This window comes from Barbus barbus (assembly GCF_936440315.1).
Source record: "Barbus barbus genome assembly, chromosome: 9".
Taxonomy (NCBI): Eukaryota; Metazoa; Chordata; class Actinopteri; order Cypriniformes; family Cyprinidae; genus Barbus; species Barbus barbus.
Genome location: NC_136737.1, coordinates 13,546,795 through 13,574,398, shown reverse-complemented (window position 1 = coordinate 13,574,398; position 27,604 = coordinate 13,546,795). Strand labels below are relative to the sequence as shown.

The window sequence follows — 27,604 nt, the reverse complement described above, 5'->3', positions numbered from 1 at the left end:
AAGTTTTCATCCCCCAGTGAAATAGATAGATAGATAGACAGACAGACAGATAAAGGGGGGAAAGCAAATCTCACTTTATAATAATAATAATAATCATCATCACAAAAAGGATCTGTCACTCCCCTCCGCTTGATGTCGCTAAAACCCAATGTTTGCGTCCCTATCGCTTTATGACCGTATTTCCGGTTGAGGATCAGTCCTCTTCCGGTTGTAAACAAATCGCTTGAGTGGTGGTGCTGTCTGACAGTTATAAATAATTCAGAACTTCTTTTTCATTTTTGAAAAACATTTTTTGCAATCGCTGAGAATGAAGAAGTTTTTCGAGAACATCAAGAAGGATATGAAATTCAAGACAGCAGGGCCAGGGAAGACACTTACAGAGGAGGGCAGGTAACAGTTTAAAGATCAGATGTGTGTTTGTGAGACCTGTCCTGACAGCTACACTTCACATTAAACTCAAACTCAGTTAGATAATTATTTATTATTGTTTATATGACCTCATTATAGACTTTCTCGCGTTTGAAACCGTTAAAAATGCAAGTTAGTTGTTATTTTACACCTGGAATCTATTGTAATGTACAGAAATCTGAGCAAAGTGCATCTATACCTGTCTGACTGCATGTCTGACACAATTATATCTGTATGGAACAGGGGTGTGCATTTTTGACCGTTTAAACAACAAGCTTAGCTATATAAACTTTTAAACTGCTTAATTAGTGTGTAAACGCCTATGTGAAAAAGCTTATTCTGGCCAGTACTAAATGTAACATGCAATTTAAATATATATATTTTTTCCCGGCTATGAAGTGAAGTGACATACTGCCAAGTATGGTGACCCATACTCGGAATTCGTGCTCTGCATTTAACCCATCCATCGTGCACACACACAGCAGTGAACACACACACACCGTGAACACACACCCGGAGCAGTGGGCAGCCATTTATGCTGCGGCGCCCGGGGAGTAGGGATGCAACGATTATAGATTTTGCTGGTACGATTATTGTCTGATAAATAATCACGGTTTTACGATTATGACGATTATTAGGCATTTATTCATATCCAATCACAGGATTAGCATTGTAACCAATCACAGGATTCGCATTGTAACCAATCACAGGATTCGCATTGTAACCAATCACAGGATTCGCATTGTAACCAATCACACGATTCGCATTATAACCAATCACAGGATTCGCATTGTAACCAATCACACGATTCGCATTATAACCAATCACACGATTCGCATTATAACCAATCACAGGATTCGCATTGTAACCAATCACAGGATACGCATTATAACCAATCACACGATTCGCATTATAACCAATCACAGGATTCGCATTGTAACCAATCACACGATTCGCATTATAACCAATCACACGATTCGCATTATAACCAATCACAGGATTCGCATTGTAACCAATCACAGGATACGCATTATAACCAATCACACGATTCGCATTATAACCAATCACACGATTCGCATTATAACCAATCACAGGATACGCATTATAACCAATCACACGATTCGCATTATAACCAATCACAGGATACGCATTATAACCAATCACACGATTCGCATTATAACCAATCACACGATTCGCATTATAACCAATCACAGGATACGCATTGTAACCAATCACAGGATACGCATTATAACCAATCACACGATTCGCATTATAACCAATCACAGGATACGCATTGTAACCAATCACACGATTCGCATTATAACCAATCACACGATTCGCATTATAACCAATCACAGGATACGCATTATAACCAATCACACGATTCGCATTATAACCAATCACAGGATACGCATTGTAACCAATCACACGATTCGCATTATAACCAATCACAGGATACGCATTGTAACCAATCACACGATTCGCATTATAACCAATCACAGGATACGCATTATAACCAATCACACGATTCGCATTATAACCAATCACACGATTCGCATTATAACCAATCACACGATTCGCATTATAACCAATCACAGGATACGCATTGTAACCAATCACACGATTCGCATTATAACCAATCACAGGATACGCATTATAACCAATCACACGATTCGCATTATAACCAATCACACGATTCGCATTATAACCAATCACAGGATACGCATTGTAACCAATCACACGATTCGCATTATAACCAATCACAGGATACGCATTATAACCAATCACACGATTCGCATTATAACCAATCACAGGATACGCATTGTAACCAATCACAGGATACGCATTGTAACCAATCACACGATTCGCATTATAACCAATCACACGATTCGCATTATAACCAATCACAGGATACGCATTATAACCAATCACACGATTCGCATTATAACCAATCACAGGATACGCATTGTAACCAATCACACGATTCGCATTATAACCAATCACACGATTCGCATTATAACCAATCACAGGATACGCATTATAACCAATCACACGATTCGCATTATAACCAATCACAGGATACGCATTGTAACCAATCACACGATTCGCATTATAACCAATCACAGGATACGCATTGTAACCAATCACACGATTCGCATTATAACCAATCACAGGATACGCATTATAACCAATCACACGATTCGCATTATAACCAATCACACGATTCGCATTATAACCAATCACACGATTCGCATTATAACCAATCACAGGATACGCATTGTAACCAATCACACGATTCGCATTATAACCAATCACACGATTCGCATTATAACCAATCACACGATTCGCATTATAACCAATCACAGGATACGCATTGTAACCAATCACACGATTCGCATTATAACCAATCACAGGATACGCATTATAACCAATCACACGATTCGCATTATAACCAATCACACGATTCGCATTATAACCAATCACAGGATACGCATTGTAACCAATCACACAATGTTGATTTTGACAAGTCAGATGCGTTCAGAGGAGTTCGCACGCTCACTGACTGAATTCTGCACTCTGGCAAATTCAAAAACCAGAAAGTTTACATTGCATACAGCATCACTGAGTATAACTGGTGCTTTTTTAGAGTGCTTACACTCACGCTAGACTCAGTGATTATTATTTGATAATGTAAATGTTCTTTCCTTGCTGTATAATTTGTTCGTTGTTTGAATAACCGTGGCGGAGTTATAATAAGAAACTTAAAATGTCTTTTTTATTAAACCTGTGATCATCAGGTTAAATACAAATTCAGTCTTATTAAAATATATTGTAACATAAATGGTACTTGACTAAAAGGAGTTTATGATGTGTGTGTAGTTAATGATTAGGCTAGTGGTTTGAGCGCGTTTGACTAGAAACTATAGCGCAGTTAAAGAGCTGTTATATGTGATTGTCGGTGGCTGTTTTGAGGAGCGAGAGCTTCGGAAAATGGATCATAAAAAGGACGAGGACGTAAATGCTTTTACAAGTCAGAATCTAAAATGACGGTAATATGGCGAGAACATTTCACATGAAATTCTGTCAGTGAGAGGGGAGTTGTAGGGGCGCGTAAGAAAAATACACCCAGAACTATCTCTGGTCGTTGTAATATGCAACTAATTTAATGTTTAGATTTTTTTTAGATTAAGTAAGTATCCTGTAGATGATCGAGGAGCACAAGAAGAATCTGGAGGGGCACATAGCGAGTCCGAGTTATATCAGCCCAGTCTGTTCTGTAACGTTACGCAGAGTCTGATTTTTTTGCACATTATTCTGGCAATAAATGTGGCACACCCAGTTTATTTGATGCACACCCAGAGTCCCATTTCTGGCTACACTACTGGTATGGAAACATGTATAGTATGTGCTAAATGCATCAGAGTTTTTGCTGGTTTAGCTAACGTTACACAGAATAGGATCCGACTTTCGAGTTTAACCTTATCTCTATAATTACTGATAGGGCAACAGGCTTAGTAAAGGTCTCGAGTTAGTCACGTGGGTGTGATTTAGACACTGCTGCTTCAGTGATGTTATTAGTTACAACAACGGTTTTAAGCACAGATATGAGTGGGTGATATATGTGACCCTGGACCTTTGATTATACATCCCATGTTTGAGATGTATACATCATCTGAAAGCTGAATAAATAAGCTTTCCATTGATGTATGGTTTGTTATGACAGGATAATATTTGGCTGAGATACAACTGTTTGAAAATCTGGAATCTGAGGGTGCAAAAAAATCTAAATATTGAGAAAATCACTTTTAAAGTTGTCCAAATGAAGTTCTTTGCAATGCACAATTACTAATCAAATGTTAAGCTTTGATATATTTACAGTTGGATATCTTCATGGAACATGATTTTTGGCATAAAAGAATAATTTATCATTTTGACCCATACAATGTATTGCTGGCTATTGCTACAAATATACTTGTGCTACTAATGACTGGTTTTGTGGTCCAAGGTCACATATCTGGTTTCCCCTGCAGCTCTAAACCTCAAGCCCCACAGGCTCCTCGCAGAGCGCCCAGAAAAGCTCCCACAGATGGCGCGCAGAGAGCAGGGGCCGCGGCCCTCGCCAGGATCGAGCAACAGCACCGGCCCAAGGTGCAAACGTCCCAGGATGCCATAAGGAATCAGGGTAGATTATTAGATTTGTTTGTACTCAGAAATCTGAAATTATTAGTGAATTTTAGCCATATTTCGTCATTGTGTTTCAGTGAAACGAGAACTTGAAGCAGAGGCGGCTGCCACAGCAGCCAGTCTGAAGAACACTGATGTCGAGGCAAGTCGGACATTTGTAGTTTTTGTTTGCATTTAGCTGGCCGATTTGACTTTATTCTGATTCAGAATCACGTAAAACCAAATGTTTTTGCTAATATGTTGACTGAAAGTGTTTAAAAATAGAGGAGTTAGATTATGTGACTGGTATTTGGTCATGTGATCTAAGCATGGCAGCCACCATGAGGGTGGACCACCCGTATGTAGATGCCTTGTCCAAATATTCACACTTGCGGTCTTTGCACTTGACCACTTATATGATCTATTTCCTGTATTTGGCCCAAGAGTTCAAGTATGAAGACCACAAGTGTGTATAGAACTTTTCATTACCTGATGGGACACACTTATAGTGTTGTAAAAATGTAAGTGTTTACATAGTTTATTTTTATTTTAAATACTTTGTTTGCATTTTAAAATCAACTTCTAAATGTCTGTTCAGTAGTCCCTATAACATGACGGTTAATATAATGATATATTAATATATTATGATAATAAAAATTAAAGAGAATATTCACCATGAAATAAAAAAAATCCATAGATATTAAAATGAATTTAAAAATAACTTGAAAGGCATTTCTAAATATTTGTGATCAAATAGTATTACATTTTTAAATATTTTAATAAAAAATAAATACAAATTAATACAAATATACATATAATGAAAAATATATATAATTTTATATTAAAATAAATGTACATTTTCATTGTTTCCCACCTATATGATTACCTCTCATCTGTGGAATTTAAAAAATATATATATTATTTTTATAAAACAATATATTAAAATATTTTAATTTAAATCCTGATTAAATGTAAATATTAAATAATTAAAGTGAATGGGATTGGAGCTGTAAAGCTGCAAAATGACTCGTATCATAGGAAACATATAATTACTTTTTGTGAGGAATAGGCAGAAATTTAAGTTATTTGGGGAAAATCTACATTTTGACAGCATCAGTCTCCATTTACCTTCAATATGTGTATAAGAGCTAGGGATGTAAAGATGCACCGTGGACCAGTTGAAAATCGATACTAAATGTGACGATTCAAATCGGCTGAGATGCTAAATAAATCACGATTCAATGGGGGGTAGGAGTTTATATGAATGTATCGGTGAGGGGAACTGTCTGTCTTTAGACGTTTAGATGCTATTTTTTGTAAAATTTATAATAAAGTAGTGTTCATAAGCACAGTGCTGCTTTTTTACAGCAGTAACCAAAGAAACGCTGTATTGCCGCTGTTCCATAAGCGCCACCTGCTGGCAGAGTGATTTTGCATCTGATTCAGCTCATCTGCTGTTTTTGTTTCATGCAGATGTATAGTTTCACAAAATTGAAGTCAGGCCATTGTGTTTTTGCTTCAGATTTCTATCTAATTTAGATTAAAAACATGCTGCATCTTTGTTTGGATCATGATGAAATTGCAGTGGTTGCCTCTCATTTTAAATGGAAATAGCACCGGCAGTCTTAGTTTGTTTATATGAAGAGATTTCTTTTATTTGTGTTGTTTATTTGATTTGGGGTTTGTTTTAAAATTTCAATTTAGTTTTGTTATTTGCCATATTTCAATTTCACAAAGAAGTGTGCAGGATTTTGTCCCAGCAATAATAAAAGGACACCTTTTTCACTTATAATTTGTCTTAAATGTCATTTTTGTTAAAAATGATACGTTAATCGCATCACGAGTTGAATGAATCGTTACAGCCCTAATAAGAGCCTTTTTGGAGGCCATTGCATCCTTCAAAATGGTTCTCTTTGTGTTCCATAGGGAACTGAAAGTAATATGGGATTGGAATGAACTATAAACAAATGAAGACAGAAATGTCATTTTTGAGTGACCTGTCCCTTTAAGATTTCAGCAGCAGCATTACTCGTTAACTGACCGTATTTATTTGTACCTTTTCAAGGGGGCCTGTGTTCCACAAAAGGATCCATCTTGTTTCTCAGTGTCGGGAGTTTTCTTCATCTGTCCTCTCACTGGAAAAACCTTAACAAAGACTGAAAAGGAGATGCACATAAAGGAAGCCATTCTAATGGTGAGCTTATTACAGACAAAATCTTGAAGACTTTCCATTAAGAAGTTACTGAACATGCTTTCTTCACAGAGGTTCTCAGAGGATGCCATAGAGGCCTCCATTATGATGATTCACACCTTTAATAAAGACAAAGAGAAAGTAAAGGCTGCCATTGAGATCATTAGCAAGTGAGGACTATTTAATTCAAACTTTTCACAACAGTATCTCAACGTGTTTGTATAATGTTCAACTGAAACTCAATGTGTGGACACAGGTACATCGAAAACATCTCTAAGAATCCGACTGAGGAAAAGTACAGGAAGATCAAACTTAGCAACAAAGTGTTTCAGGTATGAGCATTTTCACTGTCAGGATTGAGAAAAAAGAAAATTCACTCATATTTTGTTGTTTTACTCATAAAGGAGAAGGTCAGTGGGATTGAAGGCTCTCGGGAGTATCTTCAGGCGTTGGGATTTGAAAGCACCACATTGCCGGTGGATGACGAAGGTAATATATAAATAGCATTATATTTAAATGTAAAGTGTGTAATATCTTTGACGCCAAGTCCTCACATCAATGAATAACATCTCTCAGACAGGACTGAGGCGTTCCTGGTGTTGCCGGCGCAGGAATCTGAGGCTCTGGAGCAGATTAAGGCTCGTTTGGAGCAGCTGCAGAAGGGCGAGCCGGTCAGAGCAAAGCTGGACCGTCAGCCGCAGGTTTTCAAAGCCTCACAGCACGCAACGCACTTCGAGCTTCCTCCAGACTTCTACAATTTGACTGCGGAGGAACTGAAAAGAGAACAGCAACTGAAGTAAAGAATCGACAATAGTAGCAGTTGTGCTGACTAAGCCAATAAAGTCTTGCCGTGTTTTTATGATCTTCCTTCATCGCAGGAGTGAAGTCGTGGATAGAAATGCAATGCTGCGAACGAAAGCCATGCGTGAGAGAGATGAGCAGAGGGAGAGAAGAAAGTACAACTATGCGCTTCTGAGAGTGCGGTTGCCAGATGGAAATATACTCCAGGGTCGGTAGTTTTGTATTTTAATTGGTTATTTATACATAAAGCGTAAACATTAGTAGCATATATATTATGTGTGTGTCGAGGTTTATATATACCTATAGCGAACACGAAAATTCCACCTATGAGAGTTATGTTCATCCATCTAGTAGTAGTCCGTCTGTCTAAACAGTAGTAAACAAAAGTTAGTGAAAAATAGTGTGCAAAATTTAAATATAATAAAAAGTAAAATATAAAATTGAAGAGATTTTAGGAAAGGGGTCTTTCACTGAGGCCCTTGGCATAAAAAGTTTGAATGACCCCTCATGGTCTCAAATAACATTTTTGGTCAAATGTGCGAGTTGCACATTGATGCATTTAAAGCCTCTAGAATGCTTTGCCCCATAGATGTCTGTCGTCTTTTTTTGACTAGTTTGTTCTTCAACATAACCTCAATTTGAAATGCTCTGCAGGCACTTTTCTGGCGTGGGAGAGGGTGGCAGCGTTGTACCAGTTTGTGCGTGATTCTCTGGAGAATGGCTGGCAACCCTTTGAGCTGATGGCACCCGGAGGACAGAAACTAAAGGATGATGAGAAATTGGCTCTGAATGAGTGCAACCTGGTAAGTCAAGTTCAAACAAAACAGTCCGCAATGTTTAATTCAATACAAAATGATCAACACTTGAATCAAATATTTGTTTTCACCTTCCAGGCCCCAGCAGCTCTGCTGACCTTCTCATGGGACGCCGCAGTTCAGGAAGACATCGCTGCGGCCGGAGGAAAGACTGCTGTTCTGCTTAAAGCTGCACTGTTAGAGAACATCAAGACCCTGAGCTGAATGTTTAGTCTCCCCAGTCACTACTGTCCCCACCTGCACTCTCCCGCGAGTTTCTCTCCCATTATCCACCACCATAATCCCACACGGTTTCACAGGATGGGCCCGATCCACAGCATGTGCTAAGTGGATTTATATGGTGCTACACACTGGAGTTTTTCCTGTCAGTGATGTTATGAGGAGCGTTAGCACCTTATGGGCCAATTTCCAAACAATCTGTCGTATTATAATGAATTGTTGCTTGAGGTAACATGACCATGATATGAAGAGGGAAGATGCTCAGTTCAATTGGAAATGGTCTGTGAGAGGATCTGTTGTAATTTAAAGCACTTATTAGCTACTGCTGAAAGAGAGAAATGTCGATGTACCATGAAATCTCATTGTGGCAAAAAAAAAGCTCTGATCTAACATGAGCTCTACCAAGTTCCGTCTTTTGTTGTTTTGTTTCCTGCTTAACATAAATGAAACTACGCATGAATGTTACAACGCAACTTAAATTAGACAAACAGCTCTGGTCTCAAACAACAATCTACCTCTTAATGCAGATAAATGTCCACTCGTTTCACTTGTCACTGTGTTAATTAACTTGTATAATTAAGCCCAAAGTATACTTCAGTTTTTATGCATAAAGCACACGCAGCATAAATTTCATCAATTGTTTTGCACTAATTATTTTGTCCACAACACTGACCCGGCCTATTGGTTCAGAATTTAAAAAATCCATAAAATGGAACGTTTTTGCAACTCAGAAGACGTTTTCTGTGAATGTGTGAGACTTCCGCTTCATTAGCTTCTGTGTGTAAACTAGAATAAAGTGCAGTAAACAAAACTATTTGTGCTACAAACCAGCACGTATATTTAAATATGATAAAAAAAAATAAAGCGCTACAAGCCAGTGTATATAATAACGATAATAAATGTATATACTATAAGAAATACCAGTCAAGTGCTTGTTTCTTTATTAAACCATCTATCTTAAAAATGATCAGTTGCATTTGTGATGTATGAAATAAAATGCATTGTCAGATGAGATGTGTGTGAAAAACCAAATGTCATATGATCACTTGGAAGGAAAACGTTCGTTAACAGCATATTAAAAGTTCATTTTTAAATAATGCTTTATTTAAACAAGCTTTGTAGGAAACCCATTACAACTGCAATCTACGGCGCAGTTTATTCGAGACAATTAAGAAAACACTTCGCCAAAAGAAACGCCAATGCTGCTGTTTTTTCGCCATATTGGATGGCCACCTACTATTTCAGTTTCTACACCATAAAAAAAAAAAAAATAGTATTTACACCGCGTATGGCAGCCTGGGCAATGCAATGCTGTTTTTATACAAAGCCTCTTGGGAAAAAAAAAAACAATGGAAAGACTTCTGGTGGGCTAAAGAAGTTGCGATGGGGGTGGAAGAAAGAAAGAAACAAATGGAATATAAAAGTGCAATATATTTCAATTGTCATTATTTTTGAAGACATACACCAGTTCAAGTATTCTGAATGAGAAAAAAAAAAAAAAGAGGATTTAAAACAAAGTGCCGAGCACTGAGCCCAGCAGAAAGCATCAACCTCCTGATTGGTGTCAGAGCTGATGAATGTACCAGCAGAGCTTTCAAAAAGTGGGACCTCACCTATGAAGAACTGTACACCATATAATAGACCTCCACTTAAAGAAGAGACAAATGATTAATTCTGGGGACCTTTAATACTGTGTGATCCTTCGAACTGTAGATCAGATTTTGAGCGTCTGGTTCACGTGCATGCAAACCCAACAGGAAGGGGTCAGATCTCAGGCGGTGGCTGGGGTGAGGCAGGGTAGGGCAAGAGCAGCAGTTTCGGATGCATTCGTGTCCATGGGCTCGGTTTCTCTCTCGGTTTGTTGCAAGGATGTGTTGGCATACTGTTCAGAAGATCCTAAGAGGAAAAACACCTTCAAGCTTATTCTGGCAGATTTGTGTTTGTCGTCAAGCTTTATTAGCAACATATACCAACCAGATTGTTCCCCAATGATGATGCAATCATCGTCTTCATCATCTTCAGTGTCCGCTTGGAAGCCATCGGTCTCCATGGCCTCAGTCTGAATTGTAACAAACAGCAAAGTTAGCAGAAGACAAGTAAACAGTAAGCAAAAAAAAAACGAGTCTTCGACACTGCACCTGTTCGGAGTCGCCACATTTCTTCATGTACTTCGTGATGGAGTGGCTGCTGGCGCTTTTCCTCTTGTTGGAGGATGTGGAGGAGCTGGACATGGTGGGTGAGTTTCCCTGTGAGCCGGCGGGCTCGTCGCGGGTGATCTGAGCGCCGGAGGTGAGGTAGGTCCACTGGCAGGGAACAGGCAAAGCCTCCTGAGAATGACGGGCCAGAACTTCCGGATGCACGTACCAGCAGCATCGTCTGTAAGTGGAGTGCTTTTCGTACACGGCATGCTCCTTTATGATACGCCTGACGTGGATCCTTTTGGCAAACCAAGACAATATGCTTAGAAATGTGTTTTGTGTAACTTCGTAATATTCTGACATGCTGCCAAAAAAAACAACTGGAAGCCAATGACAATGTTTTCCAAGCATTAGGCAAATGACTCATTGATTTACACAGAAATATACACCAAAATAGCCACATATTTCCAAAGGAATTTATCAATAGTGTGTTGCAGGAATGCCTGCTGAAACCCAGATATAATACCCACTTGTTATTTTTCTAAGCTTGTATATGCCTTTCAACAGGCGGTTGCTAACAAGTGACTAAAGGGCACTGCTGATGTTATCGGGGACATTAAATGTCACCAGACAAAACAGGAACACTCATCTACTCACTAGTCCACTTTTACAGCCTCATTGTTTACAATCATGCTCTTGCAAACTACTCAAACTTTCCAATGTGTAGATTTTAAATATAGACTGAAAGAGTCAGAAGCTTAAAGGATTAATTCACTTCCAGAATAAAAATTCTTATAATTAGTGGTGGCCAAGGTCTAAATAGATGAGCATTTGTGGTTAAAAAGTATATATTTTTTTTAGAAAATGATCGTTTCACTAGATAAGACCCTTATTCCTTGGCTGGGATCGTGTGTAGAGCCCTTTGAAGCTGCATTGAAACTGCAATTTGGACCTTCAACCCCACTGAAGTCCACTAGCTAGATGGAGAAAAATCCTGGAATGTTTTCCTCAAGACCTTAATTTCTTTTCTAATGAAGAAAGAAAAAGACATGAACATCTTGGATGACATGGGGGTGAGGAAATTATCCAGAAACCTTAATTCAGGAGTGAACTAATCCTTTCAAGTCATGCAGCTGTGGTGTAGTTCATTTATATCCCAAAAAGCTTTTTTATTTCTGTATTTATGTCTCAAAATTAATAAAAAGGTATGCTAATTTATTTTTGAAGATAGATACAATTTGTAAGAATGATGAATTTTAGTTGGTCACAGCATTTATTTTCTGCAATAATCCAAAAGCCAATTGAAAAATTTAAACTTTAAGCCTGGGACACACCAAGCCGACGGTCGACCGTTGGGCAACGTCGGCAAGCGTCTGTTGGGATAGTTTGTTGATTAGCTGGTTTGTTTGGTGTGTTACACACATCGGCTTTCGTTGGGCTCATGTCGGCAGCAGTTTGCCAGATTCAACATCTTGAATCAGCGTCGGGGCCGAAAGGGTGAGTGAGAACTCTGATTGGATGTTCAGTTTAGTGAACGAGTCAGTGCTCGAGATTTAAAGCGACAGTGATGAAAACTGGCAAGTAAATGAAGGTGGCACAGACAGAAAGCTGTTTTAATGTTACATGATCTTTCCCAAGCACTCCAATATGTGAATATTTCATCAGTTTCTCCTTTTGAATGACGAATATTAGGGCTGCACCATTAATCGAACGCGATTGTCATGCGCATCTTTGTCAGTAAAGCTGGTTCGGTAATCAGTAGTAAATCTCCATCATGTGCTTTCAGGTGGAGCATCATTTACTACACAGAGCACTAGTTCACTGACAAGCAACGCAATATCGCAGATGATTTAATCACACGATAATGAAATCTAAGATATCGTTCTGCAATAATGACAGCTGTTTGCGTAGCATCTCAGTGAACTATGGCTCTGTGTAGTAAATGCTGCTCCAGATGGAGATTTACTACTGATCACAAAACCATGCTTCACTGAAAGATACACAAGACAATCGTAGCTTTTGTCTTATTGCGATTTCATTTCAATTTATCGTGCAGCCCTAACGAATATATATTATTGATAGCTGCTGATATAGACTGCTAATTCCTCTCACGCAGGCACAGAACACACATGTTAGTTTGCAGTCGGCTGTGTTCAAGCACAGCTTTTTGTCCAGATGCTGCCGATGCAAGGTGATAACAACATCGGCTTTTTTTCGCTGCTAGTTCTTTGAAGTCGGCTTGGTGTGTCCCGGCCTTTACAATAAGGTTCCATGTGTTAACAACAGTTAAACTAAAAATGAAAAATAGTTCCAAAGCATTTATAAATCTTAGGGTGCTTTCACATCTGTAGTTAGGTTCATTTGGTCCGGACCAAAGCCATTTTGGTTCCTTTTCACACCACACTGTTTGCTCTGGTCCGAACCAGCTGAAAGTAACCAAAATGCAGTCACGTGACAACATCCGCTTCACTTGTTGGCTAGATGGGTCTTTGAACGCATTCCCTAAACTGCTTTTCGATTGGTCAGAAAGCGCATGCGGGAAAATTCCAACGGTGCTCCCGGAAGTAAACAAAGACAGGAGTAAAATGCAGCAGACAGCACACTGCTATTACATTATTACAAATTTCTATGAGGCTCCGCACCTCCTCACAACCCCAAGTTTGTCCGCGACCTGCCATGCTAAACTACAAACTGTCAACAAACACTTCCTTATACCATAATGCACAGCGCAGCTAACTACGGCAGCTGGTTTAGTCCAAAAATGCACAGTGCTTCTTGCAGTTGGGTCTGTTTGAGATCGGATCGCGTTCTCACCACAAACTAACCGCTCCAGGGTTCGTTTGAAAGCGTGCCGAGACCACCAAGGAGGTAGCAGTACGCTTGTTTGGCTAACAATAAACAGTTTTTTTTTTTTTAAGTAATGATAAAGATTAATAAATACTGTAACAAATGTATTGCTCATTGTTAGTTAAGAGCCCCTTAAGAGCCTCACACAGCAATATCAGTAAATTGGCGTAAAATTATCAGAATAATTTTAAAGTGCCCCTATTATGCCTTTTCGAATATTACCTTTCATGCAGTGTGTCATGTAGCAATATGTGAACATAAACTTTCTGCAAAGTTGTGAAGCCGAAAGTGCATGATATATAAAGTTATTGTCTATCAAAAAAAAAAAACTCGAATCATTAAGAATTCGAATCTTATTCTGTTATGGCTGTACGTCACAAAGTAACACATTTGCATAATGTCCACCCATGGCTGTCATTCGCGCTGTACGCGGTAGACCAATCACAAAGGACTGCACCATCTGACCAATCGCAGCAGCGAGGGTCACGGAAAGGAGGGGTTTAGAGAGACTGATTCTTTGAACTGCTTCCCACGAGTCGTTTAGGAATCATGTAAAAATGAGGTAAAATTTATTAAAAGCTATTTTTGCAGAAAACAACAGTTTTTTGACCTCGCATGCATGTAAACCTGTTTTAGGAGACTCATAAAACAATATTAGCAACCTTAATGGCATAATAGGGGCACTTTAAAAATAAATACAAAAATGCGCTATCCACACAGGCAATGCTATTCCGTCTTTTTTACCAGTATAGCACCATTCACAAATAAGTTTCAAAATACCGGTAAATTCTGCGACTTAACTGGAATTGACCACTGTATTAGACGACTTCAAACCGAACTACACAGTGTGGTGTAAATGCGTCATCTGCGTCAGAATGTTATGATTGGCCCAGAGTAGATGCCTTATGCCAGCGTGCTCATACCGGTAATCTCATTCTGCGTTCACACAGAGCACATTACCGGTAATGTTACAACTTCTCATGCTGGTAAATTGCCAGAACGAACTTACCGGTGTTTTTGAAAAGGTCCTGTTCACACATGATCTCTTAACGGTAATTTACCAGTAAAATCTGTATGTCTGAACGGGACTAATGTTAGTTAATGCATGAAATATAGTTAAATGGAACCAGGCTTTTTGTCAAGGGAACCAGGTTGATGCTAACTTTCAGTATGACACTATGAGGCTGGGTTACCTGGGTGGGACGTAGTAAGTAAAACTCGTAGGACTTTCTGTGGGTGAGGATGTTTGCTGGCGACAGAACTCCAGAAACTCGTTGATTATGACCTTACTGCTGTTCACATTCCCATGCAGCAAGGGCAGCAGCTGTGACAGCACTGAAGAGAAGTGAAAAATGCATTAACATCACAACAAAACATAGTTTTGCAGTGCTACTTTGTTTAGGTATGCAAACAAAGTGTATAATGAAAATATTCATTTTTGCCCAGTTTTGGATGTGAAATTTCACTGGTGATTCACACGGCTTTGTTGCACCACAGTGTGTGTGCTTCATCGCAATGCAAATGCCATCCTTGCACGATCTTACAATTGAGCACTGCGTGTAGAGGCTCATTTTAATAAAAGCATTTCATAAAGCAACATAGACTGCAGATGAGAAAACTTTAGCTTCTAAATGTATCTATAATCTACCAAGCAAATAACAGACAAGCGCATATGCTGTACTCACGTTTCTCGTTCCTCTGTTTGCGTGAGAGGTCCTGTTCAGGGGTGCAGGGCTCATCTCTGGGTAAAGGCTCAAGCATGCAGATAGCGTATGGTTGCAGGAGGTCCAGCGCAGTCTCTTCCCCGTCCCACAGACAGCCGCGGACCACCGCCTCCAACATCTTCACTTTCCCTTTAGACATCAGCTCATTCTCCCATTCACGAGCCTTCAACCTCTGACGCACCTTCTGTTTCTCCTGATCTCCACCCTCCTGCAAAAGCAGCTCGTTAGCATCGTGATGTGACTGTATGGGGCGACTGAAGAAGGGGGATGTTTAAAATACCTCGTCTTCCTCGAGTGCTCCTTCCCCTTCAGACAGATAACCGTGGGGCACAAAGAACCCATCATCATCGTCATCATCATCTCCTCCTTCATCGTCATCATCCTGAAAGGAAAAGCCAGGTTGAAGTCAATACCATATTCAATCAAAGACAACAGTGGCTAATTTGTCACTACAGAAATAGTGATGTCATATCACTCACCCCCTCACTGTGTGACAGAGACTCTCCTGGCTCCTCTTCCTCCCACTCTTCATCACTGTCCACCTCATAATCCAGTGACTCCTGACAAAAATTTCAGGTTACTATGGAAGCTTTGGTAAATAATAAAGTCATAATTATACATTTCAAAGCAGCTTCAGAGAAAACCCCAATGTTAATGTTTAGAATCCGAATACCTTCATGCCTTATAGTTGCATTTAGCAGGATAGAGCCGGATAATTTAAATTTACATTTTGCAACCATCATGCAATCAAGCAGCTGTGATTGCTGGCTCTCCCAACACGAATATACTACATGTACATGGATATACACACAAATTATATATTCAACTTTATATAAAGAGTAGGGCAGTAATATAGATACAATTTGTCACAATGAGAAAAAAAAGATGTAACTGAGAAAGGAATGACGATTTAGTCATGATGATGAGATTAAACAACAACATAAATCAAAAACGACAAAAAGGCATAATTGAGAGAAAAAAAAAACACGACAAAGCTAAAACTGATAGTCATGACATGGTCATTTTTTGCTATAATTGCTATTTTCCCCTCAGTTATGACAGTTATAATTTTACCTCACATTTTTAAATTGTCAATTGTTATTTACACAAACTAGTGTGCTGACAACATGAGCATTTCATCAGTTATGAAGAGAACTATGAATAACGTCTATAATTTATGACAAACACAAGTTTATTAATAGATATAAATGATCAATTTGTTGATTTCTGCAAAATTTTAATCTCTGTTTTCCATTCTGGCCAAGTTTAATGTATGAGACACATTTTTAATTAAAAAAAATTAAATATGGAAACCATACGTTACTCATTATGAACATACAAAATGATCTTATTAGGTCCTCTCACTAATTCAAATACAGTTTCTGTAGAATCAGAGGGAATTGGAGAATTATTAGGTTTATTTCTGAATTGTTTGAAATCAGAGGAAACAGTTAAGTGGACTCTCGGGCCTTTGACAGTGACCAATAAACTTCTTTGAATGCTGAAAAACTGCCAAGCCATTGTCCTGCTCGGATCTCATCCAAACTTTTCCGAAGTAAACATGAAGCCACAGACTGTATCCATGGATTATTTAATAAGAAATCAAATTTTCATCGACATTTTTGAGAAAAAACCTCTTTCAAGATGCACAAGTGTATTTAGACCGTAATCACAAGCACAATACTGTTGCCACAACAACAGTAAAGTTCAAGGTGGCTCGGTTTTTACCTTGTCCTGTCTAAGTGGGCAGCGTGGAGAGATGTGTGCGCTCTTTTTGCACCAGGTCCCCCAGTAAGCTGGACGATAGTTGTCATGGAACTGCAGGAGTTTCATGCGGCCATAACGGTGACGGTCTGGGACGCCATCTGCCTTTTGGCTGTCAGTTATGACCACACAATCTCTAATAACAGAGAACAAACAAAATGAACAAAGAATAAGCCTTTCACTCTCATATAAACAGCGGCTGGTGTTCAGCACAGTATCTCAGCAACAGGTTCAATGTGGCTTTACCTTACTGCACTGTGACTGGGTCTGGCTGGGCCTGAACTGCGAGGTTTGTGCCTAGTCCAGTCCTTCAGTCCATTTAGAGTGCTGTCAGGTTGGGCAAGATAACGGTCCAGTTCCTCTAGAACAGCGTCTTCACACTGTACTCGAGTCAGTGGAGCTAGAGACATGTTGGCTTTAATCTCAAAAGGAGCAAACTTCCCACAGGCAGACGCCAGAGTCTGAAACAGAACAATGGTCACAAAATAATTTTGGAGAAGAAAACAGTTTAAAGCATTTTTAAGTTTTAAAGCCATCCCACTGGGAAAGATTTCTAGCATTTAGATCTTTATCTTATCTGTTTGTCCAACAAGGCCTCATTCTCAAATTATGTCATCATATGTCATTGGTAAATGTTTCACAAGTCAAGTTTGACACACCTGGGGGCTGTTTCATAAAACAAGTTTACCAAACAAGCTAAGCTTATTTCAGTTATTCTGACTAGTTTTGAACCAAATCAACTGACAATAAGTCAGCCTAACTGAAATAAACCTGGCTTACTTGGTAAACTTGTTTTATGAAACAGGCCCCAGGTCTTTATTCCACACTGAATAATGTGACTCTTACCTTTGGTGCCAACTGAGTCTTGGACTTCTGTAGAAACCGTGTAATCTCAGCCTTCTCAGCTTTGATTCGCTAAACAGATGCACAAACGCAATGAGGACCTAAACAGTTTGCAAAACAGAATTTGAAGCTCTCAGGAAAAAGGCTAATAAAACCACTCACTTCTTTCTCTTCCTTCAACCGTTTTTCCTTCTCTTTCTTCCTTTTCTCTTCCAATTTGGCTCTAAATAGAATTTACACCAGATTTTAATACTCCTATCCTTCGTGAAAGAAAAACACCAGTACAACTATTGTGATACTGTTCTGAGACACTCACTCAATTTTCATTTGCCGCTGCTCTTCTTTAGCTCTTATTTTCTCTGCCTTTTCTTTCTCCTCCCTCTCCTTTTTCTCCCGCCGCTCTTTTTCATCTTTCTCCTTCTTTTCTTTCTTCTCCCTCTCCTTCTCTTCCTTTAGTTTGCGGGCCTCCTCTTTCTTCTTCTCCTTGGCAGCTTTGGCCTCCTCTTTCTGGCGCTCTTTCTCTTCCTTTCGTCGCTGCTTCTCTTCCTGCTCTTGGGCACTCTAACAGACAATAAGACAAAGAGCTATTCAAATGGAGTGCAGAATTCCACAGTGACAAGACTTTAAAAGGAAACAATCAATCCTTCTTGAACCCTTAAAGTGCAAACATTCACACTGTGATAAAAATTGGTTTGGGACTTTGAGACACCAGCTACTAAAATTTCAGATTTGGTCTCATGTAACCAAAACCTGACTCCCATAGACTGATTAACATTACATAAAAAATGCTGGTTGCTAAATATGTGATTTTACCTTAAGGGATCTTCTCTTCATTTTACTAGCTGCATCAATCTGTGACGTCTTCAGAAAGAAAAGAGACTGATCAATAGGTTGATCTTCAGCAAAAGAAGAGATAAAACGATAAAGCATTAATTCATGTCTACTCACAGAGGCAGGGGTGGTGGGAGCGCTCTTGCTGGGTTCTGGTGAGCTCTCTACCACTGAGAGGGAGCTGGTTGAGCCGTTCGACAGCACAGACTCATTCCCGTGACTGACTTCAGTCTCCTGCTGCTCCTCTTCCTCAGTGTCAGAATCCTGAGTGATGTCCAGCAGCGAAAGAGCAGCATGGTCTTTGTCCTTCTCCGTCTCTTTATTTGACAGTGGCACGGTTGGTTCTGTAGATTTTGTGGCATGTTCTGCATTCTTTGTTGTTTCTTCGCTAAGGGGGCAGGTGGTGGCAACCGGAGGTGCAGGCTGCTGTTTGACAGCATCATTTGAGTCTCCAGTGAGGTCGATTGTGGCTTCAGGGCCAGAGCGGACCGGGGAACGCTTCTGCCTGCTCATGAAGCAATCAAGTGGTCCGCGGCCATTTACCAGAGCCGGGCCGTGAAGCAGTGGGGTGGAGGAGTTGTCCATATCATTTTCTCCATCTGACACACTGGGTTCAGAAGACTTGGGGGCAACCGGACCTTTGGTTCTTTTGGGCTCATTGCATTCCTTGGGTTCTGGATTGAGCCTTTTGAAAGGTAGACGTGCTGTAGGAAGGCAACACTATTAGTTAATCTGAAAAGACTATAAAACGCTAGGCCTCATACATTTGCTGGGCTTTATACTCTGAACATCTGGGGATCTGTGCATCAAGTATGTCTCGCAGTTTAGCAATAGTAGACTGCGATCATTTTAACTGATTTGAATATTAAAGTTCTAGTTCACCCAAAAATGACAATTACTCTGCTTGTAAACAAGGCACAGAACACTGGGTTCCTGCTTCAGCACACGCATGCATCATGGTACTCTCATGAACGTGTTGAAGACTGACACTTTATTTTTGTTTTCTTTGCACACAAATAGTATTCTTGTAGCTTCATAAAATTACAGTTGAACCACTGCTGTCACATGGGCTATTTTACCAATGTCTTAACTACCTTTCTGGGCCTTGAATGTGTCAGTTGAATTGCTATCTATGGAAGGTCAAAAAGCTCTCAGATTTCATCAAAAATATCTTAATTTGTGTTCCGAAGATGAATGAAGGTCTTGGGATGACATTAAAGTGAGTAATTAATGACAATTACAATTTTTGGGTGAACTAAATCTTTCCTTTTAGAAAGGAACAAAAAGCACAATGCTGCAAAGAAAAGAAAGTTGCGTGGAACGGAATGCGGCAAAGTAACTGTTTTGCCTCAATTATCACAATTGTCGGAAGTAAAAGTCAATTTATTAAATCACACATCCCTTCTGAATGGAATCTCAAAGACTGTCCCAATTTGCATACTTGTGCACTATACTATGCCTTTTTTTTTAGTATCTTTGATCTTTATTATTGTCATTGCATATGCTTATACAACGAAATTATGCTAGAGCAATCTAATTAGCAGCATTAAAATTAAATTAGATTTAATTATTATAATGTAATTGATGGATTCACACTGAAAATAAAAGTGCACTTTAAATACCCGAATAAGGTATCCATTTAATTATAGCTACAAATGTAAAAGAATTTATGCACTCGTTGGCTGCAGGTTCAATTACATAGCTGAAGGAGAGGAGCTATTAGATTTGATGGATGCCAAAATTACCTTATGAAACTCATACACTAGACTGGAGTGCACAGTGTATCATTTCGGACACACACACCCAAAAAAAAAGGTTTTCTGTGAAAGCTGTCAACTCTTCCAGATTGGGGCAAGAATCTGGTCAAAAGTCATGTAGTGTATTCCAGCAGATCAGAAACAAAAGAATGGATTGTCAGTCTTACAATCAGACAAACATTTGGGTTTTTGAATAAAGATATACAAATAAAGAAATTTGTTAAATAATACTCATTAGATCAGGTTTTAAGACTTCATATTCTTATAATGTATTCTTATCTTACACTACGGATAAACTGGGAACATGTAATCTACCTTTTTAATCACCATCATCCAACAGTACAGCAATATCAACATGAGAAAAGAAAACACTTTCTAATTTGAATTTTTTTTTTTTTTTTAAAGCCTTCATTCTTTAAGTGTTTTAAAAAGTTAATAAAGTCTAAACAGACAGTGACACTATAAGAATAACTTTGTAAAACATATTCGGAAATGTTTTTGTGTTTTTATTCTTATAATCAGCAGAAATGGTCATTGATGGCTCATTAAAATCATGCTTAAAATCATTTCCCACCCTATTAAACATTTTTAATAAAATAAGCTCCCAAAAAAGAAACTATGTAATAAACTGGGTCCTCAGAGTATGACTAAACATATACCAATATCATATGTTTCTGGGTGGGGGTGGTTGTACATTATTGACTAGATTAGACTAGAATATTAATACTTAAATTTTTTACCTTGAACAAGCTTCTTGCTGGCATTAGCTTTGCCCACACAATCCATGCCTGAAATACATAAAGAGTTTAAGGTCAAATCCTTTATCAGAAATACACATGCAGCCAATAAAAAACTCAAATGGCATTAATCTAAGATGAACTTTTTTCATATATTGTTAAGATCAATACTTAACGCAAAACAATACTCGTTGTCAAAGTACGTCTCGTCAAAACAAAGGTAACTGCTATCTCTGCAAGCTAACTATTAGTTGACAGTCACATCGAACCCAAAGATTTGATTTTCGAGGTTAAGCAGTAACATTAAACTACTTAAATGTCAAAAAGTCCCAACATAAAACGCAGAGCGCGCACAAACGTCCAAAGAAATAATGGAGGCCAGCTGCACGTATAATGTTTAGTTTTGGTCTCCCGCCTTTCAGTGAATGATGGTTTGTAGGCCTGGGTCGAGTTTGGCTACTGAACCTGTGACTACGGACACATTAAGTTCATCCATTAGCACAAGTCTAAAGGAACAAAGACCTAGACTGAGCTCACAACAACATAAACGGGGCTTATTTCGATAAACCCGCACGAAAACCGAAAAAATAAACATTACACGTAATGAAAGTCACGTTTTGCGCGAGTAGAAAACAAGATTGTCAATAACAAATCTGAGCTAACATGCTAATTATGAGCCCAAAACCCTCGACAACCCCAAATGCTGCTTTGAAAAGCCATTGAAGTTACATTTTTATCGTCTCTCAGAAAAACTAAACACATTTCAGAAGTAATATCCGGTAAAATAGGGAGTTTTCTCACTCATTTCTGTTGTTAGCCACTTATATGAGCTCTCCGGCTTTATTTACTATATTATTCCCACTATATCGATTTTAACCATGCATTAAAGCGGTTTTATTTGACATTAAACACCAGACCTCTTCGTGGTGTGGAGGCCAAAGGCTCTTCGGCCGCGAGCATCACGACCACCATCCGCGCTCGCGCTGGAAACGTTAAACGGAAACGGGGAGCGCTTTTTTGGACTCCGTACACAGCTCCTTAAGGCTAGTCATCGACTCCCCGTCTTTTCCAGGTGAAACATTAACGTGTCAACGGCGAATTCGCAGGGTTTCTGTTAGTTGTAGAGTTGTAAATTGTGTTTTTTTTTCGTGTGTAATCCCGGTCCCGTCGTTCCCGTCTCTTCCCCGGTCAGACTCCCTCGCGCTCCCCGCTCAGAATTGGCGGGAGCCTGTTGCGGGACTGGATCGCAGGCTGCGATTGGTCAGCGGCGTTTTGCGTCACATCAACGAACAGTTGACACGTACCTTTTGCGCTGACAAAGCCTGTGATTGGACAATGAGTGTGATTCTTGAATAGGATTGGTTAAATAAAAATAATAAATCACAAAGTTATTCCGTGTAACTACTGCTTTGACTTGGTCATTTTGTTTAGAGGGGTTCTGTTGACCGAAAAGCACTTTTAAGAATTTAAGTGCCCCCCCCCCCCCAGGGTTTTGAGAAGCTCGACACATTTCAAGATTTATATTTTAAAATCAAACGTCAATAATTCCGCACAAATCCTTCAAAGATTCTTGAGATACACTTAAAGCTAAAAGCACGAAAATATTCACAAACTTCTGCCAAAAACAACAGAAAGGTGTCATATTCATACATTGCCACAAGGCAGGGAAACTGGTAAATTATCTAGTCACAAGCACTGAGACCACACCTTTGATTATCTTGTAATGGGTCTTGTAGTCTTTAACAGTTACAACTTCCGTACGCTACGTGCAAAACAGGCCACTTTAGAACTACAATTCCCATAATGCACCAGAACGCTAGTCCGCCACGGGAATGCCAGGATTCAATGCAGCTGCAGACGCATCCTCATCTAACTCTTTAGCGGTGTACAGGTATGGTATGATTAAGAATATAAGGGTTTATTGCATTATTAAAGCGGTCGTTTTTCTCTTAAGCACATGAAATAGTATTTGTGATCTGCGTTATGTTGTATAGTTTAGCCATTGCTTTTCCACTGCAGTTGTGTTTGACATGGTTAGCTGTTGGCCTGTACTATGTTTTCAAATGTCACTAATACTGTGAAATATTGTTAATATAGAATTGTTGTAAACAACAACACATATTAAATACAAAATAAGCATTTATGTTATTTAAAGAGAACTTATGATCTTATGTGTTCAAGAGTTATGTATCACTTTGCTTAATGTGATCACAAGGCTGATTATTATTTTTTAAGAATAGTTGCCTGTTTTTACGATATTTGTATTTCTTTTAGCACTGACAACTTCAATTCATCAGTTCAGAGAGGGAACATTTGACTAGCACAAGAAACAAACTTTGAACAGTTTTTTTCTAAAACTTCAGAATGACAGGTAAGTCAGGTTTGGTTGGCAAAAAATTGCAATTACCTTTTTAATTTTTTTTATTCTGTGTTGGAAACAATATTCCATACTTTTTGGAATCCTGTTATTGCTTTGGATAAAAAATAATAATTTCCATTTTTGCCTGACAGATCGAGCAAACAACTTCCCTCCTCTGCCGAAGTTTATTCGCATAAAGCCATGTTTTTACCAGAACGTGAATGAGGAAATTCCACAACCCTACCAGCAGCTTGTGCGTCGTGTTTACAATCTTTGGATGTGTGAGTAAAGAAATGTAACCTTTACTGTGAATAGTTCGATTTCAGATTTCCCGAAGTTTGACTGAAGCATCTAATGACTGATGTTTCTGTTTTTCAGTGTACTGTATCACACTGTGTGTCAATGTGGTGGCCTGCATAGCTTGGTGGGCTGGTGGGGGTGGAGCGATCAACTTTGGGTTTGCGCTCCTTTGGCTGCTGGTTTTCAGCCCATGTAGCTACACCTGCTGGTTCAGGCCACTCTATAAAGCATTTCGGTAAGGAGCCACTTTTTGGGAAAGGACAAATGATGCTGAGGTTTTCACTTCGATTTAACTGGTTTTGTCTTTTTTTAGGGCTGATAGTTCCTTCAACTTCATGGCATTCTTCTTCATTTTCTTTCTGCAATGTGTTCTTGCCTTCATCCAGAGTCTTGGGATATCAGGTTGGGGTGCTTGGTGAGTAACATTTAAATGTTAGGATATTCAGGATTTGAAGGGATAGTTCACCCAAAAATAAAATGCTGCCGTTAATTACTCACCCTCATGTCGTTCTAAACCCGTAAGACCTTCGGAACACAACTTAAGATTTTTTGATGAAATCTGAGAGCTTTGTGACCCTCCATAGACAGCAACATAACTGAAATGTTTACAGACCCAGAAACGTAGCAAGAACATAGATAAATTAGTCCATGTGACATCAGTGGTTCAACCGTAATTTTACAAAGCTAAGAGAATACTTTGTGTTAAATTTTGGTGTGATAAAATCTTGTCACACAACATTTGGATGCTTCCTTAAATTATGTGGTTTGTTGAGGATTTTACTTTTATGAGCATTGGTGGAGTGATTGATCTGATTGGTCACCCCGGGTGCCACACCAAAATTTAATTTGCTACTGGCAGTTTGACGATTGACTATTGACAATTTCATTCCACCTCGTAAGGAAGACGTACTTATTTTGACATGCAGCACACATGGCATGTTGTTAATCTACATTAACGTTGAACGTTAAGAAAATATTAACGTTGTTTGCAAGAATAAGTTTAAAGGGGGTCACACTCCATACAGGGATAGTCCAGTCAAAAATGAAAATTCTGTCTTTACAGTTGCCGGTAGCCATTGACTTCCATAGTATGAAAAAAATTACTATGGAAGGCAATGGCTACCGTCAACCATTTGGTTATCAAAATATCTTTTTTCGTGCTCAACAGAAGAAAGAAATTCATACAGGCTTGGAACAAGATAGATTAGATTGCCCTTATTCTTTCGATTTGTGCTGTTTTTACAGTAAAACGTATCAATGCCCATTTTTTCAGTTTTGAGGTGAACTTTTTGTCTGTATGGTGACTAGATTTTGGTCTGTCGCCTTGAATTTGAGAACACAACATGTCTGGTTTCATGTCACAGTGTTCATAGCCTATTTGAAGTAAGTGGGCTACCATCAGGTTTAGGTTTCCTGAACAACTTTAATGAAAGCTAAGTCACGGTGTAAGTTAACTTTAGACCTTTTGTCCAATACAGTTAATCACATAAGAGAGAGACGTTTTCTTTCCAAACTTAGCCTAGTGTCGTAAGTATAGTACAGTATAGGAAGGCTCAGCTAATGTGTGGTCCGCAAGCGTTACTTCACTATCTGCCATGTGATTTATCACTTCTACCTCTAATCAGCAATCATTGGATTCATTCATGCTCCTTCGATGCAAGGTTAGGCCACATGCAATCATGTGACACTGAACTCTCCATGTTTTTCTCTTTTTGCAGTGGTTGGATTGCCACAGTGATGTTTTTCAGCACAAATGTAGTCTCTGCTATATTCATGCTCATCTGTACTCTGCTCTTTACCATTGATACAGTTCTAATGGTGTTCATTCTTATCAAGGTATGATTTGCATATACACACACACAACCCTTAATAAGTAAACCCTTGAACCAAAATCAAAGTGACATCAATCTTGTCCCCTAAAAGGTTCATCGACTGTATCGCGGCGGAGGAGGCAGTCTTCAGCAGGCGCAGGAAGAATGGAGCACGGGCATGTGGAAAAGCGCCCCTGTGAGACAAGCCGGATTCAACGCCATCTCTGAAACCGGCCCCAGCCTGCCCCAGTATCCAGCCACTGTGCCCAATTACCCAGAGAGCGGCCCCTGGTGATACCTTTTCTGAACGACAGATGGAGCCAGAGCACTACTGCTCGTCTTAACATTAAAGGGGCAGTTTGCAGTGGGACGTTACCCAATAATTTTGCCCCGAGAAAACACTTCAGCCAGATCACAGACTTCTGAATAGTTCCTTTGCTATTGTACATTGTTTTTCTTAATATAGCAAAAATATCTAATGTTAAATCACACCTTAAAGAATGTGTATAAACCTAGTTAGTTTTTCTTCTGAGTTAAAAAGTATAGATCTTTTGAAAACTTTAATGTGAATGAAGATCGAAAATGTCAAACCACTTTTTTGCGTGCAAATTCTGACAAAACGCTAATAACCAAGCCAAATAAGCAGACTGCTCTTTTAAAAACTCTCAACGCATACTACTCTCAAACTGACAGCAAAATGGTGGACCATTAGTATAAAAATAGCAAAAAATTACTCGCTACGTTAATGAATTCATCTCAGTTCATCCGAAACCTTGACTTTTCTTAGCATTCCATTGAATTGTTGGAGAAAGAAATCAGAACAGTTGCATATCAAATCACTGAATTGTGTAGAATACAAATGCATATATATCACTGTATTGTGTACAATCACATTACCATTTTAGGGAAAGTGATTTTTAAAAGAGGAAACTGTCTGAACTTTTTTTTTTTCTAAATCATGGCAGCTTTTCTATTTACCTCGAGAAATTTGGTCTCACATTTCCACATCAGTGCTTCTGCAATTCATTTCAAATTTTGGTTAATTATTCCCTCACTTTTAAGACTCACAAGTATGTTTTTGTAAATAGTATGATTTGCTTATGACACCCTTTTTATACTGCAACAAAGCATTGCAGATTTTTTAAGATCTATGACTGAGAATGTTTCTTGCAAACACATCTTGTGCCTGCTCTTTTCTGTTTAAAGCTTTCCATGTCTTCGAAATGAAGTCCGCCTTAAGTCTTCATGCAACTTAAGCATGTGTGAACCAATAGCTTTCGAGTTTCCCTCAAGTGCTACAACTCTATTGGTGGATGTGACTACATCCTGTGTTATTTTTAATACTAGCTTCTAAATATGGATTACTTTGCATTCATTCCTAGTTTAATTTCAGTAATCATTGTGCTTCGTATTGGAGCATTGTGTTTACAAATGCGGTTGGCAGGAGACACTCATTATGAACATGTGACTTGAGCTTTATTCGTTTTCTTTTAAGGTCTCCCTCCACCGAGCCAAAGGAGGCTGATTCTGAAACGTTCTATGACTGGCCTTGTGTAGCCAAAGTATTTAACAATCTTGTATCTAAAATGTGACTCTAACTAACTTTTTTTTTTCAATAAAAACATTGTTTCAGACTGAAGTTGCTTTTATTGTAGTCTCTCCCTGCTTCTGAAAATGCATACTGCCCTAATATATAGTAGGCAAAATGAGTAGCATGTCCGAAATCAGAGTATTAAAGGGATAGTTCACCCAAAAATTAAAATTGCCCCATGATTTACTCACCCTCAAGCCATCCTAGGTGTGTATGATTTTCTTCTTTCAGACGAATACAGTCAGAGTTATATTAAAAAAAATGTCCTGGTTCTTTCAAGCTTTATAATGGGAGTGAATGGGTG

The 27,604-nt window shown here is 38.9% G+C and overlaps 3 protein-coding genes across 4 annotated transcripts; 2 read left to right on the top strand and 1 right to left on the bottom strand.

Moving 5' to 3' along the window:
• The first annotated feature begins 178 nt into the window (after window positions 1-178).
• On the top strand, window positions 179-9,614 carry LOC306875320 (UBX domain-containing protein 6-like). The gene is made up of 11 exons (XM_079425806.1): window positions 179-390; window positions 4,440-4,591; window positions 4,671-4,735; window positions 6,638-6,766; window positions 6,836-6,933; window positions 7,020-7,095; window positions 7,168-7,252; window positions 7,340-7,559; window positions 7,642-7,772; window positions 8,219-8,367; window positions 8,458-9,614. The coding sequence occupies exons 1-11, from the start codon at window positions 308-310 to the stop codon at window positions 8,581-8,583; spliced, it is 1,314 nt and encodes a 437-aa protein (XP_079281932.1). The 5' UTR covers window positions 179-307; the 3' UTR covers window positions 8,584-9,614.
• Window positions 9,615-10,011: 397 nt separating this feature from the next.
• On the bottom strand, window positions 10,012-22,494 carry LOC306875319 (chromatin assembly factor 1 subunit A-like). 2 transcript variants are annotated; one of them, XM_079425805.1, is made up of 17 exons: window positions 22,157-22,458; window positions 21,243-21,290; window positions 20,491-20,604; window positions 18,863-19,449; window positions 18,728-18,775; window positions 18,231-18,475; window positions 18,077-18,137; window positions 17,918-17,986; window positions 17,318-17,532; window positions 17,036-17,207; window positions 15,787-15,867; window positions 15,588-15,689; window positions 15,269-15,515; window positions 14,777-14,918; window positions 10,737-11,034; window positions 10,573-10,657; window positions 10,012-10,494 (listed from the first exon to the last, which is right to left on the bottom strand). In XM_079425805.1, the coding sequence occupies exons 4-17, from the start codon at window positions 19,328-19,330 to the stop codon at window positions 10,370-10,372; spliced, it is 2,358 nt and encodes a 785-aa protein (XP_079281931.1). In that variant the 5' UTR covers window positions 19,331-19,449; window positions 20,491-20,604; window positions 21,243-21,290; window positions 22,157-22,458; the 3' UTR covers window positions 10,012-10,369. The 2 variants fall into 2 exon arrangements, with proteins under 2 accessions (XP_079281931.1, XP_079281930.1); XM_079425804.1 differs by lacking the exon at window positions 20,491-20,604 and having other exon boundaries at window positions 22,157-22,494.
• A 572-nt stretch (window positions 22,495-23,066) lies between these two features.
• On the top strand, window positions 23,067-27,346 carry LOC306875201 (secretory carrier-associated membrane protein 4-like). The gene is made up of 7 exons (XM_079425662.1): window positions 23,067-23,130; window positions 23,514-23,610; window positions 23,751-23,879; window positions 23,977-24,133; window positions 24,212-24,313; window positions 25,617-25,734; window positions 25,822-27,346. The coding sequence occupies exons 2-7, from the start codon at window positions 23,604-23,606 to the stop codon at window positions 26,002-26,004; spliced, it is 696 nt and encodes a 231-aa protein (XP_079281788.1). The 5' UTR covers window positions 23,067-23,130; window positions 23,514-23,603; the 3' UTR covers window positions 26,005-27,346.
• Window positions 27,347-27,604: the final 258 nt, after the last annotated feature.